Source organism: Hemiscyllium ocellatum, chromosome 25 (assembly GCF_020745735.1).
Source record: "Hemiscyllium ocellatum isolate sHemOce1 chromosome 25, sHemOce1.pat.X.cur, whole genome shotgun sequence".
Lineage (NCBI taxonomy): Eukaryota > Metazoa > Chordata > Chondrichthyes > Orectolobiformes > Hemiscylliidae > Hemiscyllium > Hemiscyllium ocellatum.
The window spans coordinates 53,664,781-53,685,990 of NC_083425.1; the positions used below are offsets into that span (position 1 = coordinate 53,664,781).

The following is a 21,210-nucleotide window of genomic DNA, read 5'->3' on the forward strand; positions in this document are numbered from 1 at the left end:
CGATGACTGTATCAGCGCTGCCTCGTGCTCCCATGAGGAGGTTGAACAGTTCATCCACTTTACCAACACCTTCCACCCCGACCTCAAATTCACCTGGACCGTCTCAGACTCCTCCGTCCCCTTCCTAGACCTTTCCATTTCTAGCTCAGGCGACCGAATCAACACGGACATTTACTATAAACCGACTGACTCCCACAACTACCTAGACTACACCTCCTCCCACCCTGCCCCCTGTAAAAACGCCATCCATATTCCCAATTCCTTCGTCTCCGCCGCATCTGATCCCAGGAGGACCAGTTCCAACACCGCACAGCCCAGATGGCCTCCTTCTTCAAGGACCGCAGATTCCCCCCAGAAGTGATCGACGATGCCCTCCACCGCATCTCCTCCGCCCTTGAGCCCCGCTCCTCCAACCACCACCAGGACAGAACCCCACTGGTTCTCACCTACCAGCCCACCAACCTCCGTATACAGAGTATCATCTGCCATCATTTCCGCCACTTCCAAACGGACCCCACCACCAGGGATATATTTCCCTCCCCTATCAGCGTTCTGAAAAGACCACTCCCTCCGTGACTCCCTCGTCAGGTCCACACCCCCCACCAACCCAACCTCCACTCCCGGCACTTTCCCCTGCAACCGCAAGAAATGCAAAACTTGGGCCCACACCTCCTCCCTTACTTCTCTCCAAGGCCCCAAGGGATCCTTCCATATCCGCCACAAATTCACCTGCAACTTCACATACATCATCTATCGCATCCGCTGCACCCGATGTGGCCTCCTCCTACTTGCGGAACGTTTCAGAGAACACCTCTGCGACACCCGGACCAACCAACCCAACCACCCCGTGGCTCAACACTAACTCCCCCTCCCACTCCAACCAGGACATGCAGGTCCTTGGACTCCTCCATTGCCAGACCATAACAATACGACGGTTGGAGGAAGAGCACCTCATCTTCCACCTAGGAACCCTCCAACCACAAGGGATGAACTCAGATTTCTCCAGTTTCCTCATTTCCCTCCCCCCACCTTGTCTCAGTTGAATCCCTCAAACTCAGCACCGCCTTCCTAACCTGCAATCTTCTTCCTGACCTCTCCGCCCCCACCCCACTCCTGCCTATCACCCTCACCTTGACCTCCTTCCACCTATCACATCTCCATCGCCCCTCCCCCAAGTCCCTCTTCCCTACCTTTTATCTTAGCCTGCTGGACACACTTCCCTCATTCCTGATGAAGGGCTTATGCCCGAAACATCGAATTTCCTGTTCCTTGGATGCTGCCTGACCTGCTGCGCTTTTCCAGCAACACATTTTCAGCTTTTGTACTCAATGCCCTGACCAACAAAGGCAAGCATGGCATATGCCTTCTTTACCACCCTATCTACTTGTGTGGCCACTTTCAGGGAGCTGTGGACTAAGACCCCAAGATCCCTTGGTACTTCAATACTGTTTAGGATCCCATCATTAACTGTATACTTTCCCTTAACATTTCATCTTCTAAAGTACAACACCTCACGCTCAGTCACATTAAACCCCATCTACCATTTCTCCGCCCATTTCTGCAACTGAATTACATTCCTCTGTATCATTTGACAATCGTCTACATTATCCACAACTCCCCCGATCTGTAGTCTGCAAACTTATGAACACTCATGTATGTTTTCATCCAAGACATTCATACAAAACACAAACGGCAGAGGACCCAGTACAGATCTCTGCGGAACACTACTTATCACAGACCTCCAACCAGAAAAACACCCTTTCACCACTGCCTTCTGCCTTCTATGGGCAAGCCAATTCTGAATCCACGTGGCCACGTCACCATGGATCCCACGCCTCTTAATCTTCTGGATGAGTCTACCATGAAGGAGCTTGCCGAAAACCTTACTAAAATCCACGTAAACAACATCCACTGCTTGATCCTCCTTGATCACCCTTGTCACTGCCCCAAAAAATACAACCAAGTTTAGTAAGACATGATCTGTCCTGCATAAAGCAATGCTGACTGTCATGCACGTAAATCCTATTCCCAAGAATTCTCTCCAATAGCTTCCCAACCACTGATGTGAGACTCACCGGTCGAAAATTTGCTGGATTATCCCTACTTCCCTTCTTGAACAGAGGAACAACATTAGTTACATGTCAATCCTTAGGGACCTCTCTAGTGGCTAGAGGGGATACAAAGATTTTGGTCAAGGTCCCAGCAATATTTTCTCTTGCCTTTCTCAAGAATCTCAGATAGATTCTATCTGGCCCCGGAAACTTAGCCACCTTAATGCTCTTTAAGAAGCCGAACACCACTGCTTTCTTGATCTCAAAATGCCCTAGCTTACTGGCAAGCCCCACACTAATATCACTATTCTCCATGTCCTTCTCCTTGGTGAATACTGACAAAGTGCTCATTTACTAACTTGCCCATAACTTCTACTTCCAAGTAGAAGTTCCCTCCTTTATCTTGAGTGGTCCTACCCTCTCCATAGTCATTTTAATGCTTTGAATGTAGGTATAAAATGCCTTTGGGATTATCTTTAGCCCTCCTTGCTCTAATTTTCTGCTTGAATTCTTTTCTACTTTCTTTATATTCCTCACGTGTCCTGTCTGATTTTAACTTTCTAAACCTGATACCTGCTTCCATTTCCTTTCTGTCAAAATTCACAATCTCCCTTGTCATCCAAGGATCCCATACCTTATCACCCTTGTACTTCTTCTTTACTGAGCATACCGGTTCTGTACTCTGATCAGCAGGTCTTTAAACAACTCCTACGTCAAATGTAGACTTACCTGATAACAGCTGTTCCCAATTAACTCTCCCTAGTTCCTACCTACTACTGACGTAATTTCCCTCCCCAATTTAGTACCTTCCTGCAAGGTCCTGACTTATCCTTCTTCATGGCTATCTTAGGGAGTTGTGATTACTGTTTCCAAAGTGTTCTCCCACTGTAAGATCAGTCACTTTACCAGGCTCATTTGCCAATACATGGTCCAATGGGACCACTCTTCCAGTTGCACTATCCACACACTGTTCCAAGAAGCTCTAATATCTATCAGAGGAAAATTGTTATTGTCAAAGAGATTATGAGCAAGTCACTTAGAAGATCATAATGTGAAGACAAAACCATGTTTGACCAATCAACTGGAGCTATTTAAGAAAAAGGCTGCGTGAAGGAAAACCAGTGGGCATACTGTACTTAGGTTTCCACTGAGATTAAAAAATTGGGAGCTGAAACACAGTCTTGAGGGGACTTGAGTCGGTGGATGCTTCAAGGCTATTTCCTCTTGTGGAAAAGAATTGAGCTAGATGACACAGTGTTAAAATAAGGCGTCTCCTATTTAAGATGAAAATGAAGAGGATTTTTTTTCTCAAGGGTTGAGAATCTTTGGAACTCCCATCTTGGGGAGGTGGCGGCTGGGTCACTGAATATTTTTAAAGCAGATTCAGACAGATTCTTCACTAAAAAGGGAGTCAAAGGTGCTGGAGATAGGTTGGAAAGTGGAGTCGAGACCACAATCAGATTAGCCATGATCTTGTTGAAAAGTGGAACAGACTCAAGAATTAAGTGGCCCACTCCTGCTCCTAATTCTACTGTTAGGCCCAATATTGCTGGTTTCTCTATTGGTCTATACCTTTTTTAAAAACGAATTGTGGCATTTGTCTGAGATTATTCCACACTATCAGTTTGCCTGTTAGAGAGATTCAGGATTACTGTTATGTTTAATTATACACATGCATGGGTTTGTTGATCACCCAGAATACATAAAGCCCCCACATTAGCTTTTATATATGCTTACATCTTAGTTTAAGAGAGGTTGGAGTTTACTTGTAGAATTATTTACTTTGGGAATGACACAAGAAAAGAGCGTTTGGAGAGAACCAGAGTCATGACATTCTCTGAGCTCTGTATTTAGTCTGTACTGTTGTGGCAGTCAAGACCTGAGCCACGTGCACACACCCAGCATTAATGGTTGCAACTCAGGGTAAAAAAAAACGCTGAATCAAAGCAAGCAACAAATGAAAGGTAAAAAATGAAAGATTACAATTTATCTTGGGACCACATGCAGCCTCGGCTCACTTGCTAGTTCTACCTCAGTCATCTGCATATCAAACCTGACGTACACGTCCTATGTCGTGCTTGCCTTTCAAGATCACCGTTTTTGTGGTTTTCCCTGGTGACGTGCCTGCGCTCCCTCAGTTGCTTCTTCCGAGATTCTCTAAAATGAGGGAGACCAATGTCAATTTTCTCCGAAGCTGAAAAGAATTCAATGGAAAATACTTAGAGGAGCCATCATGTTGCAGACAATGCAAACTAAAATATTTAGCAATTTGCCTAATAGTTATAGAAAAGTTGAAAGGAACAACTGCAAAAATATTTGAAAGAAAAATACGTACATTAGTTTTCCATGTAAAAGATCCCAAGTTAAAAACAAATCCCACAGGATAACTCACAATATCACTTCTCTCCAAGTATCGCAAAAATCGATGCATTCAGATGAGAAAATACTAATTCAAATATGGCTAAGATAGCAGAATAATTGTCATTGACAGAAATCCAGAAACTGGAAAATTCATGAGGAATGTGGGTTCAAATTCCACACGGCAGTTGGACAATTTAAATTCAACTAATTAAATAAATCTGGAATAAAAGTCGAAATCTCAGTTATGACGACCTTCAAACTACTGGATACTTCTAAAACTCTATCTAATTAAAAAAAATCTCATTTAGGGAAGGAAATCTGCCCACCCTCTTCATCTGCCTTCTGATGACTCCAGGTACACAGACATGTGGTTGATTCTTAACTCTCCTCTGAAATTACCTCAAGTCACTCAGGCAGAGTAAACCTCTAGGAAATACTATAACAAGAAGAATAATTTGAAAAAGTGGATGGACCAGCTAGCATTAATCTAGCCACTTGCTGGAAATTGAGGTCCCTATAATACTGTGTTTTCTTTTAGTAATCAATATTTAGTATCCCTGTGTAGCATGAGACCTGTGTTCTGAGGAAGGTCACTGGTCCTAAAACGTTAACTCTGCTTTCGCTCCACAAATGCTGTCAGACCAGCTAAGCTTTTCCAGCAATTTCTGCTTGTATAGCATGAGACCTTATTTAGCTATGTTACTCTAGACATAAAACAAATCTGTAGCAAATGAAAATAAAGGAAAGGTTGCAAGATTCATGGAAGTCATGCTGTCCCATTGAACTAACATCAAAGAAGGGAGTGTGGTGGGACAGTGGTAACATCACTGCAGTAGTAATCTAAACCCCAGATTAATGTTGAGTACATGGGTTCAAATCCCATCATGGTAGATGGTAAAGTTTGAATTCAATAAAAAACACAATTATAACCTCTGTTATAAAAACCAACATCTTGTAAGAAAGAAAATTTGTGTCTTCTTCTGTGCGGCCTACATATGACTACAGAGCGATAGCAATGTGGTTGACCTTTAACTGTCCTCCAAAACGTCTGAGAGAGCTACTCAGTTCAAGAACGACTGAGGTATGACAACAAATAATGTCCTTGCCAATGATGCCCACACACCATACAACATTGTTTTTTTTAAAAAAGTGTACTCTGTATTGGGGACTTTAATGTCCATCACCAAGAGTAGCTCCTACAGCACATAGCTGCTAGTCTACACCTGCTGCAGTTAGTGAGGGAATCAATTAGCAGGCAAAATTACTTGGTGTGGGCTAAATGGGGTAGATATTGAACAGATCTAGCGACTCAAAACTAAGCTTCCATGAGACACTCTGTACCATCAACACGGGTTGGAGGAAGTCAGTCAGTCGCCTGAGGCGGGAATTGAACCCAGGTCCCTGGCGCTGTGAGGCAGCAGTGCTAACCACTATGCCACCGTGCCGCCCTAAGATCTTGCCACATTCAATCAAATGGCTGACCAGAGAAGAAGATTCCAAACACATCATCTTCAATGATGGGCAGCTTGGCAATTCAGTGCAAAAGAGAAGACTGAAGCTGTCACAAGTATCTTAGGTCAAAAGTTCTATTGGATGACCCATCTTGGCCTCCTTCAGAGGTTCCCAGAATCTCAGATTCCAGTCTTCAACCAATTTGATTCATTCAATGTGATATCAAGGAAAAGCTGAAGACACTGGATACTACAAGGGGTCTGGGCCCCAATGCTGCAGATGTAGAGCTGATGGTTTGAGCCTAGGAACAAGAGAAGTCTCCATCCAGGACATTAATTGTGGTTGGCATGGTGGCTCAGTGGTTAGCACTGCTGCCTCACAGCGCCAGGGACCCGGGTTCAATTTCAGCTTCTGGCGCCTGTCTGTGTGGGGTTTGCACGTTCTCCCATTGTCTGCATGGATTTTCTCTGGGGTGCTCCAGTTTCCTCCCACAGTCCAAACACTTGCAGGATAGGTGAATTGGCTGTGCTAAATTGCCCATAATGTTAGGTGCATTAGTCAGAGGGAAATGGGTCTGAGTGGGTTACTCTTTGGCGGGTCAGTGTGGACTTGTTGGGCTGAAGGGCCTGTTTCCACACTGTATGGAATCTAATCTAAATGAAGAGTTCAGGAGGACATGACAGAGATAGCACCAGGTATACCTTAAACAAAGGTGTCAATCTGATGAGGTAGATCAGAGGACAACACAATGTCAAGTAGCATCTGACAGACAGAACTCAGCAATTCCATGACCAATCAATCTCTGCAATCTTGCCATAGTGGAGGTGGAAGTTCCATAAATATCCACAACTTCAGTGATGGGGGTGCCCAGTAAATCAGTACAAAAGATAAGGGTGCAGTATGATCAGCCCTCAGTGTCCTGTGGAGGGTTAGACCATAAGATATAGGAGTGGAAGTAAGGCCATTCGGCCCATCGAGTCCACTCCGCCATTCAATCATGGCTGATGGGCATTTCAACTCCACTTACCCACATTCTCCCCCTAGCCCTTAATTCCTCGAGACATCAAGAATCTATCAATCTCTGCCTTGAAGACATTTAGCGTCCTGGCCTCCACTGCACTCTGCGGCAATGAATTCCACAGGCCCACCACTCTCTGGCTGAAGAAACGCCTCCACATTTCTGTTCTGAATTTTAAGGCTGTGTCCACGGGTCCTAGTCTCCTCGCCTAACAAAAAATTTCCTACGTCCACCCTTTCCAAGCCATGTATTAGCTTGTATAGGCTTCAGGCTTCAGCCAATTCCATTTGCTACATTAAGTAGTGGCTGAAGGCACCGAGTACTACAAATGCTATGGCAATATTTTGGCAGTTTTTTTGCAACAGACTTAGTACTGTTAGAAAACTGGTATCTACCCAGCAATATGGAAAATTTCTATCGTAAAAAACAGGACAAATCCCATCTGGCCAATTACCAACCCATCAATCTACACTCAATTATCAAAAAGTAATAGAAGATGTTGTTAACAGTGCTATTAGGAATATTCAACAATAAATGCTCACTGGTGCGCAATTTGGTGTCTGCCAGTGCAGTTCAGCTCCTGATCTTATTATATTCTTGGTCTAAACAGGAACAAAAGATCTGAATTCCAGAGGTGAGGTGAGAGTGGTTGACCTAGACACAAAAGCCATATTTAATGGAATGAGCCATCAAACAGCCTTAGCAAAGCTGCAGTCAATGGGAACAGGGGGGTGAGGAGGCAATAAGTGTCGAGCAATGGCCATCTGTAACTGCATGTGTGGGAGCTGCTGGATCCAACTGTGGTTCACAGTGACAACATCTGCAGCAAGTGTTAGTTGTTTAAGGAACTCAGGATCAGAGTTAATGAGCTGGAGTCTGAGCTTCGAATACTGCAACACATCAGGCAAGGAGAGAGTTACCCAGATGCTGTGTTTCAGGAGGCAGTCGCACCCCTTAGATTAACTACCTTGAATTTTGTCAGTGGTCAGGGACAGGAAGGTGCGATTATCAAGGAGGCAGAGAGAGACCCAGGAGGTAGTGCTAAAGAAGTCTCAGCCCTTAAGCTTGTCTAATAGGTTTAAGATTGTTGCTAGGAGAAAGTGAGGACTGCAGATGCTGGAGATCAGAGCTGAAAAACGTGTTGCTAGAAAAGCACAACAGGTCAGGCAGCATCCAAGGAGCAGGAGAATCGACGTTTCGGGCATAAGACTCCTGAAGAAGGGCTTATGCCCGAAACGTTGATTCTCCTGCTCCTTGGATGCTGCCTGACCTGCTGCGCTTTTCCAGCAACACATTTTTCAGTTAAGGTTGTTGCTCCCTGCATGGATGAGAGTGGGGGCTGTAGGGAAGATGTTCAAAGTTTGTGCGAAGATTTGTAGCTCGGGTGCTTGTTGTAGTGGTTCTGTTCGCCGAGCTGGAAGTTTTTGTTGCAAACGTTTCGTCCCCTGGCTAGGAGACATCATCAGTGCTGTGGAGCCTCCTGCGAAGCGCTTCTTCGATGAGTAGACTGACCATAGTGCCATTGTACTGGAAGCTATTCAAAAGGAGGGAGAAAAAAAGAAAAGTACAACAGTCCACCCGCACCCGCGGGGAATACATTCCAAGACCTGGCATGAAGCCCAAAACCGTGGATAGTAGTGAACCCATTCATTTAATTGGGGAAACTTTCCTCTCCGGCAACCCCTAGTCCCTGGTTCCTGAATGTTCCACATAAAAAGTTTGGGCCATGATAAACCGTGAGTAACCAAATTTGCAGACATGGCAGTTGCTCTAGTTGTAATCAGGGATTGTGTAGACAAGGGAATCAACATTATTCTCTCGGTGGCCAGGATCAAGAGTCCCGAAGGCTGTGTTGCCTGTCTGGTGCCATGGTTCAGGATATCTTATCTGGGTTGCACAGAATTTGGAGTGGGAGGGGCAAGATCCAGTTGTCGTGGTCCACAGAGGTATCAGCGATATAAGCAGAACAAAGGTACTGTGAGGGAAGATGAACAGCTATGGGCTAAATTAAAAAAGCAGAACCAAAAAGGGAATAGTCGAAAAATTACTACCCGATCTACATGCAAATCGCCACATAATCAATAAGGTTAAAGGAATAAACACACCGCTCAAAGATTGGCGTGGACGAAATGGGCTCAAATTCACGGGACCTGTACTGAGGAAGGAGGGAGCTGTTCCAATGGGACAGACTACACTTGAATCGTGCTGAAACCAGAGTGCTGGTGAATCACAGTGAGGGCTGAGGACAGGGCTTTCAACTGAATAGTGACAGATCGCTTCAGCTACATGGAAAATTATGGCAAAAGTTAAGGGTGGGGACTATGCTCAGCAGAGGTTATTAAAACTTCCAGAATAACTAATAAAACAGCAAGTATAGACAGGGTCAGGAATCTAACCTCAGGCACAGCACAGGTGGTGGCAATGATGAGAAGGGAGCCAGTCAATGCAGGACTGACGCTGTTGTATTTAAATGCAGGTAGTATTCAAAATAAGGTAAATCAGCTTGTACCTCAGGTTGAAATTGTCAGATACAAGGTACTGAGTATCACAGAGTCTCAGCTGCAAGGGTATCAGGGCTGGGAGCTAAACACCCAAGAGTGCACGTCCTATTGAAGGAACAGACAGACGTGCGGAGGGGGAAGGGTTGTCTTCTTAGGAAGAAATGAAATGAAATCAATAGCAATAAGTGATATAGAGTCAGAAGGTGTAGAATCTGCATGGGTAGAGTTGAGGAATCGCAAAGGGAAAAAGACCCTGACGGGAGTTGTTGTATACAGGCCTCCCAGCAGTTGTCATGAGGTGGGGAAGAAAATAATTCAGGAAATAGAAAAGGAATGTAAGAAAGGCACTACTTACAGTAATTGTGGGGACTTCAATATGCAGATAGATTGAGAAAATTGGGTTGGTAACGATCTCAAGGAATTTGAGAAATGTCCACAAGATTATATTTTGAGCAGCTTCTGGTACAGCCCATGAGGAAACATGGGTTTGGTGATGTACAATGAGGCAGACTTGATTAGGGAGCTTAGGGTGAAGGAGCCCTCTTGGAGGCACTGACCATAGCATGATAGAATTCATACTGCAGTCTGACAGGGAGAAGCTGAAATCAGATGTAATAGAATTACAATTTAGTAAAGGTAACTACAAAGACATGATGTGGAGGTGCCGGTGTTGGACTGGGATGGACAAAGTTAAAAAGCGCACAACACCAGGCTATAGTCCAACAGGTTTATTTGGAAATACAAGCTTTCTGAACACTGCTCCTTCAACAGCTACCTGACTAAGGCACAGCGCTCCAAAAGCTAGTGCTTCCAAATAAACCTGTTGGACTATAACCTGGTGTCATGTGATTTTTATCTACAAAGCCATGAGGGAGGAGCTGGCCAGAGTTGATTGGAAGGGGAGCCTAGCAGGGAAGATGGTGGAGCAGCAATGGCAGGAGTTTCTGCAAGTAATTTGGGAGACACAGCAGAAATTCATCCCAAGGAAGATTAAACATACTGAGGGAAGGACCAGACAACCACAATGGATAAGGGAAGTCAGGGACAGCATAAAAGCAAAAGGAAAAGCATATAATGTGGTCAAGTTGTTAAAAATCAGCAGAGGATAACTAAAAGAGCAATAAGGGGGAGGGAGGAGATGAAATGTGAGAGTAAGCTAGCCAGTAATATAAAATAAGATTGCAAAGGTTTTTTTTTAAGATATTGCAATGACGCTGCTCCTTGAACAAGGTTATGCTGTCCTTGGCTTTTTTTCCCAGAGGGGTCATAAAAGACTTCAAAAAGTCTGGGATTGAAGGGTTTCAGGGCCCAATTTGATGATAGCTAACAGATACTGCCTCAGGCAAAAAGCTTTTAGGTTTTTCAAAAATCACTTGTCCAATGAAAGGGGAGTGACCAGTTCTCCCAGTTCAGCTTTTCTCTGGTTTGGTCAGCAAGCAGTCAGGCAGTTGGAAAAGCTGCTAGAACCCAAAGCAGCAGGCTGATCCTCCTCTCTCTCGGACGTCTCTCCTGTAAGACCCTGGGTTTGATTTTACCTTTTGTGCCAAGCAGTGTTTATGGTGATTGTTGCAGGTATTTGAAATAGCATCATTAAGCTGGGATTATATGTTGGGTTTTCAGATAGGTTAAGTTATTCAGTATTCTGTTCTCCTTGGTTTGCGTTTCATTTGGTAATCTTGTAAATAAATTGTTCTGTTTAAAACTACATCCCTCCTTGAATATCCACGATACCCCTGCTTAAAACAACTAGCAAAGTTAGGATATGGGTTACTTTCTTGAAGTGTTTTGAGGGGGCCTGGCCTGGCCATAACAATATCTAAAAGGTAAGAGAAACAAGAGTGGACACTGGACCACTGGAAAATTGGGTTGGAGTAGTAGTAATGGGGACAAAGAAATGGCAGGGAAATTGAATAGATACTTTGTGTCAGTTTTCACAGTGAAAGACACCAACTGTATAATAGAACTTCAAGAGAGTCAGGGGTCAGAGGTTTGTGGTCATCAGTAAGGAGAAGGTGCTGGGGAGGTTGAAAGGCTTGAAAGTAAGTAAACCACCTCAGATCAGACAGGTTACACCCCAGGGGTCTGAAGGTAAACAAAAGATGCTGGAAATCACAGTAGATCAGGCAGCAACCACGGAGAGAGACAATGCTAACATTGCGTCTCTCTCTCTCCCCCTCACCCCACCCCCTTTCCCCGTGGATGCTGCCTGACCCACTGTGATTTTCAGCATTTTTTGTTTTCAGTACAGACTTCAGCATCTGCAGTAAAATGCTCCGAGATAGCGGAGGGGATTGTAGAGGCTTTGATGGTGGTCTTTCGGGAATCACTGGAGTCAGGAAGGGTGCCAGAGAATTGGAGAATGGCTAATATAACACTCCTGCATATAAAGGGAGGGAAGCAGAGGACAAGAAACGATAGGCCAGTTAGCCTGACCTCAGTCATTGGCAAGATTTGAGAGCCAATTCTTAAGAATGAAATTGTGGAGTATTTGTGCAGCATGATAAAATAGGTGCAAATGTGTTGCTGGTCAAAGCACAGCAGGCCAGGCAGCATCTCAGGAATAGAGAATTCGACGTTTCGAGCATAAGCCCTGCTGTGCTTTGACCAGCAACACATTTGCAGCTGTGATCTCCAGCATCTGCAGACCTCATTTTTTACTCGATGATAAAATAGGGCTGAGTCAGCACAGTTTTGCCAAGGGGAGATCATTCCTCAGAATTCTTTGAGATATTTAGATAGTTAGACAAAGGAGAGCCAGTGGACCTGATCTATTTGGATTTCCAGAAGGCCTTTGACAAGGTGCTGCACAGGAGGCTGCTCAATAAAATAAGAGCCCATCATTTTAGGGCACGATTACTGGTATAACAGACAAAGGAATTTCTTTCAGATGACTAGTGGAGATCTGCATGGGTCAGCGTTGGAACCACAACTATTTACATTATACATTAACAAACTGGATGAAGGAACTGACGGCATTGTGGTTAAGTTTTTGGATGACACAATGTTACGTGGAGGACTGGGTAGTGTTGAAGAAGCGGGAAGACTGCAGAAGGACTTAAGCAGGCTCAGTGAGTGGGCAAAAAAAGTGCCAGGTAAGGTTATTGACTTTGGTATGAAGAACACAGGTGTACACTATTCTCTAAATGGGGAAAGACTTCGGAAATCTGAAGCACAAAGGGACTTTACAGTCCTATTTCAGGATTCTCTTAAGTTTATCATGCAGGTTCAGTTAGCAGTTAGAAGGCAAATGCAATGTTAGGATTAATTTCAAAAGGGCTACAATACAAGAGCAGTAATGTTCTGCCAAGGCTGCATAAGGCTCTGGTCAAACTGCATTTTGAATATTGCGAACAGTTTTGATCCCTGTATCGAAGGAAAGATGTGTTATCTTTGGAGAGGTTTCAAATGAGGTTTATAAGAGTGATCTTGGGAATGACAGGCTTCATGAGGAGCGGTTGAGAACTCTGGGTCTGCACTCAATGGAGTTTAGAAGGATTAAAGATGATCTAATTGAAATAGATATACAACATGGTAGCAGGCCATTCACCCCCCCCCCCCCCCCAAATTCTATGCGTGCATTCCCCATGGCTAATTCACTTAGATTGCACATCCCTGGACACACTGAGCAATTTAGCATGACCAACTCACCTGGCAGTCCATATTTGGATTATGGGAGGAAACTGGAGAAACCCACAGACACGAGGAGAATGTGCAAACTCCACATAGACAGTTACTCGAGGCTGGATTCGAACCCCAGTCCTTGATACTGCGAGGCAACAGTGCTAACTAGTGAGCTACCATGCTGCCCCACCTCCTCACCACCACCCCCCCCCCAACAAAAAATCTGGTAGAATACAGAGGCCTGGATAGTTTGAACGTGGGGAAGATGTGTCCACTAGGGAGAGGTTAGAACCAGAAGGCACAGTCCCAGAGTGAAGGGACAACCTTTTAAAACTGGGATGAGGAGGAATTTCTTCCACCAGAGGATGATTATTCTGCGGAACTCAGTCTCCACAGTCCTCTGTAGCAAAGTCATTGAGTGTCGTTAAGACAGAGATTGATAGGTTCTTAATTGCTAAGGGGATCAAGGTTATAGGGAAAAGGCTGGAGAATAGGATTGAGAAACATATCAGCCATGGTCAAATGGCAGAACAGACTCAATGGGCTGAATGGCCTAATTATGCTCTTATGGTCCTCTGGTCTTATCTCAGAGGTATGACACAACCATTGCCCCTTGACATTCAATGGCATCACCATAGTTGAATCCCTCTCCACTGTCAACATCTGGAACTACCACTGACCAAAAATTGAACTGAATCAGCAATATAAAAACTAAAACTACAAGAGTAGATGACAGCCTGGGAATTGAGGTGAGTAGCTCACCTCCTAAGTTCTCAAAGCCTGTCTGATGTCTCAAAGGCATAGGTCAGTAGTGTTGTGGAATACTCTGCACTTGTCTGGCTGATTGCTATTTCAACAACACTCCAGATACTTGAAGCGATTCAGAAGCAGCCTGTTCTTCTGGCACCAACCAAAAATCTTTAAAATTCACCTTCTGCATTGTTGATGCACAGAGGTAGCTATGTGTACCACCTACAAGATGCACTGCAACATCTCACCAGGGCTCTTTAGACAGCACCATCCAAAACAGTGACAAGGGAGACAAACACCTTGGAACATGTTACATGCAAGTTCCCCTCCAAAAATTAAATGATCCTGACTTTGACACACATGGTCATTTCTTCACTGACACTAGGTAAAAACCACGAAACTCCCTTCTGAAAAGCATGGTTGTTTCTACATTACTTAGATTGCAGCAATTCAAGAACAATCAATGGAACATTGTCAATAAAAGCTGGTGTAATCAAAGACACTCACATTGCATTGAAAGAGTTTTCAAAATGTCACGTGAGGATCTGAAACTTGAATACAGGTTGAGGTTGTATTCAAGGAGGAGGTTGAGGAGCAGTTGTCAGGAACAACTACTTAACAGATGCTCTTGATAACTTAGGTGGCAATAAAATGGCTTCTTGATGCAGATAACTTGACAAAATGGCTTCTCGGCTGCAAGTTGACAATTCTGCTAAAGCTGCATAAATGGCTTTTAAGTTACTAACTACTAATTCTGCTACAGCTTCACAATTGACTAACCACAGTCTGCTTCAATAGAGATTAGCAGACAATGGTCCCTTTACAGCATAGAAAAGACAAGACATACTGGCCATCCTAAATGACCTTCAGATGCAGGTAATATGGCTTGGTTAGTGAGGTAAGGGTGGCCTGAGTGTTAGAAAACAAAGTTGGTTCCCAGGATATATCACTGGACCAAGTAACTGTCAAATAAAACTGTATCGTGTATCGATTGGCAATTGTTTGTATATACTATTCAATCATGACCTGTACCCTTCTTTAAGAAAAGTATAAAAAATGTCTTTGTTTTAAGGCATTTGTGCAGCTCCTTCGAGGAATATGGATGCACACACCTGTTTCCAGATACTCAGTACCCAGCCGTATGAAAAAATAAAGAATGAAGTCAAAGAACCAAACTGATTGTGTGTGCTACTGACCGATCATGGAACAGATGCCCGCCCTCAACCCCCCACCCAGGGGTCCAGATCTCACACGCTTTCCAACACTGCGGAAAATTGCAAAGCTATGTCCTGCCCACAATAAACAGTGATGTGGTAGAGCCAGTTTTGGACTGGGGTGGACAAAGTTTAAAAATACAAATTACATAACACCAGGCTATAGTCCATCAGGTTTATTTAGAAGCACCAGCTTTCGGAGCACTGCTCTTTCATCAGACAGTTATGTCTTGTGGTCCTGCTTCACAACCACCTGATGAAGGAGTAGTGCTCCGAAAGCTAGTCCCTTCAAATAAACCTGCCTGACTAAAATCTGGCGTTGTGTTATTTTTGACTTTGTCTACAATAAACAAAGACAAATGCATAGCAGTCATTTACTGCCATATCAGTCAATCATGCACAAAGATGTCCAGGTTAAGTTGACAGTATTCCATTACACGGCTTTGCTGGCTTGTGACCTGGCCAGCCGGTTTCGGGAAGACCGGTGAATTACTCACCACAGAATTCCCAGCCTGACTTGCTTTTGCAACCTCAGATGTTTTTCTGCTCTGATGAACCCACAGCATATTCATTGCTCACTTCTGTTTTAGAGTGAGACTCTTGATGAAGCAACCAATTTAGACTATTTTGTTTAACTGAGTGGAAAAAGGCCAAATACACCTTAATTAAATAGCCACACCTCCGAAAAAGACATATTTCACTAGCTTCATTTAGAGAAAAGCCAATATCCCCAGAGATGAAAGGTGAAGTACCAGAAATACATTCCATACGTTTCCTTCTAAATGCTTTTAGGATATCATGGTGCAATACCCATAATCAATTGGAACTTACCAGGTTCCTGTGTGTACTGCTTATACGTCTTCCACCAGGTTGGCTGTCGGCTCTTCTCCTCTGCCACCTGCAGATATCGAGCATAACTACGATACTTTTCGAGGGACTCCAGGTTTGTCACATCGATGTCTTCATTGGGCATTGGCCCCAGTGGAGCTGCACGTTTACAAAGCACGGCTGGAAGAGAAATACACTCAATAACAAATACCACAATGACCTGCATACTTAGGACTAGCAAAAGAGTTGCCGAATATATAAAGTGCTTCAGTGGCTGTCACTGCCTCAGTTGGCTTGCTGCTGAAAACTGGACTGCTCAATGTTGTCTTGGCCAGATATAAGCCATGCACTCTCCTCAAACTTGTTCATTCAAATCTTCTCTCTGGTAATAGTAACTCATCCATGTGTTTAGTAATCTATGTTTGGTCATGGTCCCAACACTCTGTTGTTACAACTTTCATCCTGGTGTTCAAAACACTTCATGGCCTCTCATGTCCTTCTTTCCGATTTCCTCATGCCAAGGTTACAGCTCTAAACCTGGGCTTCTGCCTCCCGCCTCCTCAAACATTCTTTTTGAAACTTACAACTTTGACCAAGCCATTATCTCCCAATATTAAATTTTCTATGCCAACTTTCCGATGAAGCACAGTGGGCCACCGTTATTACTTTAAAAGGTGCTACATAACAGCAAACTGTTGTTTTGATAATTGTTAAGGTCTTCTACCTTTGGCAATGCAGCAGATAGGGAATGCTGCACTGTGCTGAGCCAGGCAGTTAAAGGGCAATACAAATACATGGAGCAGAGCAGGCTGCAAAGATAAAGGATGAGTAAGATTTAAAGACTAGGTCAAGGATTCTGAAGATGACGTATCTGCGGGTCCGGTTTCTGCTGTTTCAGTTATCTGCAGTTTACTTGCAGCCCTAACATATTACAGGGAACATTCCAGAAACAGAGACCACAGCGCTGCCGGGAAGGTAAATTTCCAATTTAAATGAATGGGTTCGCCACTATCCACGGTTTCGGGCTAGTCTTCGAATGTATCCCCACAGGTGATAGGAGAAGCTTCATAGGAGAGATGATGTGGGCACACTGCTCTGCACTCTGCCTCCTGTAGAATCTGGAGATGAGCAAAGCAGCTAGGAGGATGAAGATTTCAGGCGCAGTAGTATTAAAACAAGAGCAAAAAAAATGAGGTAGAAATAGGGGGACTTGGTGATGTACTCAATGTGGAGTTCTGCCTCAGCTCTGAATCATGCAAACTGCTCAGAGTATCCTCTGTTGGTTAAGGTCACATCACAGGTGGGAAGTAGTAGAAGCTGGAGGCGAACATTTTGATGGCATCGTACCATCATCCCACGCAGGGGTAGCACGGTGGCTCAGTGGTTAGCACTGCTGTCTCACAGCACCAGGGACCCTGGTTCAATTCCAGCTCAGGTGACTGTCTGTGTGGAGTTTGCATGCTCTCCCCGTGTCTGCATGGGTTATCTCTGGATGCTCCCATTTCCTCCAACAATCCAAAGATGTGCAGGTTAGATGAGTTGGCCATGCAAAATTGTTCATTATAACTAGATTAGTCTGGGGTATAGGGATACTCTGAGGTCGGTGTGGACTCGTTGGGCCAAAGAGCTTGTTTTCACACCTTAGGGATTCTATGCTAGAGGGACACATAATTGCCCTTGAAGGCTGCAGCGACATTATGGGGAGATAACAAAACATGGCCTGTAGGACAACTGGGAAGAAATCTCAGTGGTGTTAACACTCTCAATTAAATAACTACAGCTCAAGTACTGCCTTATCACTCTGCTGCTTGAGTCTGTCTCTCTCTCTCTCTATCATTCCCTCTGAGGGGGGTTAGTTACCTTTGCAGTCAGGGTGTACACAGCACATTGTAACCAGACTGGCCTCAGTGCCCCTGAGCGATGGAGCTGCACTCAGAGGGTTCCCATGGTGACGCGACCTGACAACCTCTGCGTTTTTTTCTATCTCAGTTCACGAGGATATTGCAGCCCCACAGTGTCCCGCCGCAGCTCACTCACCGGTGCCCGTCACCGTCCTGACCGGCTCCGAGACCCTCAGGCTCCGCACCAAGCCACACAACAATCCGGCTCCCATCCTCACCAACACCGCCATCTTCCTCCGTCGAGGTCCGCCAGTATCCCGTCAGCCACCGGCTCCCTCACGGCCCTCGACCAGTATCCCGTCAAGCCCTGAGCGTTGGACCTCCCACAATAGTCGCCAGTATCCCGTCAGCCACCGGCTCCCTCACGGCCCTCGACCAGTATCCCGTCAAGCCCTGAGCGTTGGACCTCCCACAATAGTCGCCAGTATCCCGTCAAGCCCTGAGCGTTGGACCTCCCACAATAGTCGCCAGTATCCCGTCAGGCCCTGAGCGTTGGACCTCCCACAATAGTCGCCAGTATCCCATCAGGCCCTGACTGTTGGACCACCCACGATAGTCACCAGTATCCCGAGAGCCCCTGGATATGGGACCTCCCGGCCGTCCTCCAGTATCCCGTCAGCCCTTGGTGATAGGCCCTCCCGCGGTGGTCTGCCAGTATCCCATCATCCATGGGAGGTTTGCTGGAGACAATGGAGTGTAGGATGCAGATTAATTTACCGAGGCTGTGGCCCAGCGAGAGAAGGTAAGACTGATGTCCCACTGAGATGAGGGCTCAGCTCTGCTAAGTTTATAAAATCCATGGAAATAAAACAAAGAACTGCGGATTTGAAACAACAACAGGAAGTCCTGGTGAAGGTCTGGCAGCGTCTGTGGAGGGAGAGACAGTTCACTACTTTCTGAAGGAGGGTCGCTGCTGCACTCGAAACATTCACTTCTGTTTCTGCCCCCACTCTGCTGCCAGGCCTGGGCTGAGTTTCTCCAGCAATCTCTGTTTATGTTTCTGGGAAACTCTGTGGTCCTGGAGTCACAGAGATGTACAGCACAGTCTAACCGTCCACACCGACCCAGATATCCCAACCCAATGTCACCCATCCCACCTGCCAGCACCCCGCCCATACCCCTCTGAACCCTTCCTATTCATATACCCAGCCAGATGCCTTGTAAATGTTGTACCAGCCTCCACTACTTCCCCATTCCATAAACACACCCCCATCTCTGAGGAAAAGACTTTGCCTATTTATCCTATCAATGTCTCCCATGATTTTATAAACCTCTATAAGGTCAACGCTTCAGAGAAAATACCTCTGGTTTATTCAGGTTCTGAATAGACCAGAAGAAGGGTTCATGCCCGAAACGTCGATTCTCCTGCTCCTTGGATGCTGCCTGACCTACTGCGCTTTTCCAGCAACACAATTTCAGCTCTATTCAGGTTCCCCATATAGCTCAAACCCTCCAACCCTGGCAACATCCTTTCAAGTTTCACAACATCCTTCCTAGACCAGAATAGTACACAGTATTCCAATAGTGGTCTAACCAAAGTACATGACCTCTCAATGCCTTGTACTCAATGCACTGACTGATAGGGTAAGCATACCAAACACCTTCTTCACTATCCTATCTACCTGTAATTTCACTTTCAAGGAACTATGAACCTGCATTCCAAGGTCTGTTTGGACAGCTACACTCCCAGGACCCTACCATTAAGTGTATAATCCTGCCTTGATTTGCCTTTCCAAAATGTAGTACTATTTATCTAACTGTAGTACATTTATCTAACTTAAACTCCATCTGCCACTCCCCAGCCCATTGGCCCATCTGATCGAGATTCCATTGTACTCTGAGGTAACCTTCTTCGCTGTCCACTACACCTCCAATTTTGCTGCCATCTGCAAAATTACTAACTATACTTCTTATGCTCATATCCAAATCATTTATATAAATGACGAAAAGCAATGGACCCAGCACCGATCCTTGTGGCACACTGCTGGTCTCCAGTCTGAAAAGTATCCCTCCAGCACAACCCTCTGTCTGCTAGCTTTAAGCCAGATCTGTCTCCAAATGGCTAGTTCTCCCTGTCGTCCATGTGATCTACCTTGCTAACCAGTCTACCATGAGGAACCTTGTTGAACCTTGACCCATATAGATCGCATCCACCACTGTGCCCTCATCAATCATCTTTGTTACTTCTTCAAAAAATTCAATCAAGTTAGTGACACACAAAACCATGTTGACTATCACTAATCAGTCCTTGCCTTTCCAATTACATGTAAATCCTGTGCCTCAGGATTCCCTCCAACAACTTGCCCATCACTAATATCAGGCTCACCAATCTATAGTTCCCTGGTATTTTCTGACCACCTTTTTAAAATAGCGGCATCACATTCACCAACTTCCAATCTTCTGGCACCTCACCTGTGACTACCAATGATATAAATATCTCAGCACGGGACCCAGCAATCACTTCCCTAGCTTCCCACTGAGTTCCAGGGTATACCTGATCAGGTGCTCAGGGATTTATCTACCTTTATGCATTTTGAGACATTTTTTAAGATGTCATTATTTATTTCACCACATTCTCAATCTTCCATACATTTCTCCACAGTAAACACTCATGCAAAATATTCATTCAGTATATCCTCCATTTCCTGTGGTTCCTGCAGAAGCTTGCTGATCTTTGAGGGGCCTAATTCCCTCCCTGGTTACCCTTTTGTCGTTAATGTATTTATAAAAACCCTTTGGATTCTCCTTAACCCTATTTGCCAAAGCTATCTCATGTCCCCGTTTTTACCAATCAATCTTTGAAACTTGCCTAATTCATCAACATTGGCCTTCCTTGAACATTAATTTTTAGATCTGCTCTATCCTTTTTTGTTACTATTTTAAAACAAATAGAATTATGGTCGCTGGCCCCAAAGTGCTCCCCCACAGACACCTCAGTCACGTGTCCTCCCTATTTCCCAAAAATAGGTCACCTCCTTTTGCACCTTCTCCATCCACATACCGAATTAGAAAGTTTTCTTGTACACTATTTTTTTGTAACAAATTCCTGTTCATCAAAGCCTTTAACACTATGACAGTCCAAATCACTGTTTGGAAAGTTAAAAATCCGCTACCATAACCACCCTATTATTCTTAAAGGTAACTGAGATCTCCTTACAAATTTGTTTCTCAGTTTCCCACTGACTACCAGTGTGTCTATAGTACAATCGCAATAAGGTAATCATCCCTTTCTTATTTCTCAGTTCCACTCAAATAACTTTCCTGGACGTATTCCCAAGAATATGCTCAAATACAGCAATAATGTTATCCTTAATCAAAAACACCACTCCCCTTCCTTTCTTGGTCACCACCCCCTCCAGCCCCCCACCCTCACTTCTATCCTTGCTATTGTATCTGTCACAAAGCTGGTTCTTTTTTCTCAAAGCTATTCCTTTTCTCAAGGATACTGTGTCCTTGGTATTTTTCAGAGGGATCGTAAAACACTCAGGGCTCTGAAACGGCTGGGTTTGGTAC

At 44.7% G+C, this 21,210-nt stretch overlaps 1 protein-coding gene and 1 long non-coding RNA gene across 4 annotated transcripts in view; one reads left to right on the plus strand and one right to left on the minus strand.

Annotated features, from left to right (window-relative positions):
* Nucleotides 1–17,985, minus strand: part of mrpl38 (mitochondrial ribosomal protein L38) — a 29,659-nt gene extending 11,674 nt beyond the window's left edge. The window contains exons 1-3 of the mRNA XM_060844619.1: nucleotides 17,834–17,985; nucleotides 15,800–15,976; nucleotides 4,114–4,245 (exon numbers count right to left, since the gene is read on the minus strand). Coding sequence (XP_060700602.1) covers nucleotides 4,114–4,245; nucleotides 15,800–15,976; nucleotides 17,834–17,927 — 403 coding nt within the window. The 5' untranslated portion in view covers nucleotides 17,928–17,985. The remainder of the gene's footprint in view (nucleotides 1–4,113; nucleotides 4,246–15,799; nucleotides 15,977–17,833) is intronic.
* Nucleotides 17,986–18,243: 258 nt separating this feature from the next.
* The window catches only part of LOC132827690 (uncharacterized), a 93,492-nt gene continuing 90,525 nt past the window's right edge, over nucleotides 18,244–21,210 (plus strand). For all 3 annotated transcript variants that reach the window (XR_009646029.1, XR_009646028.1, XR_009646027.1), the window contains exon 1: nucleotides 18,244–18,439. This is a non-coding gene — a long non-coding RNA (uncharacterized LOC132827690). The remainder of the gene's footprint in view (nucleotides 18,440–21,210) is intronic.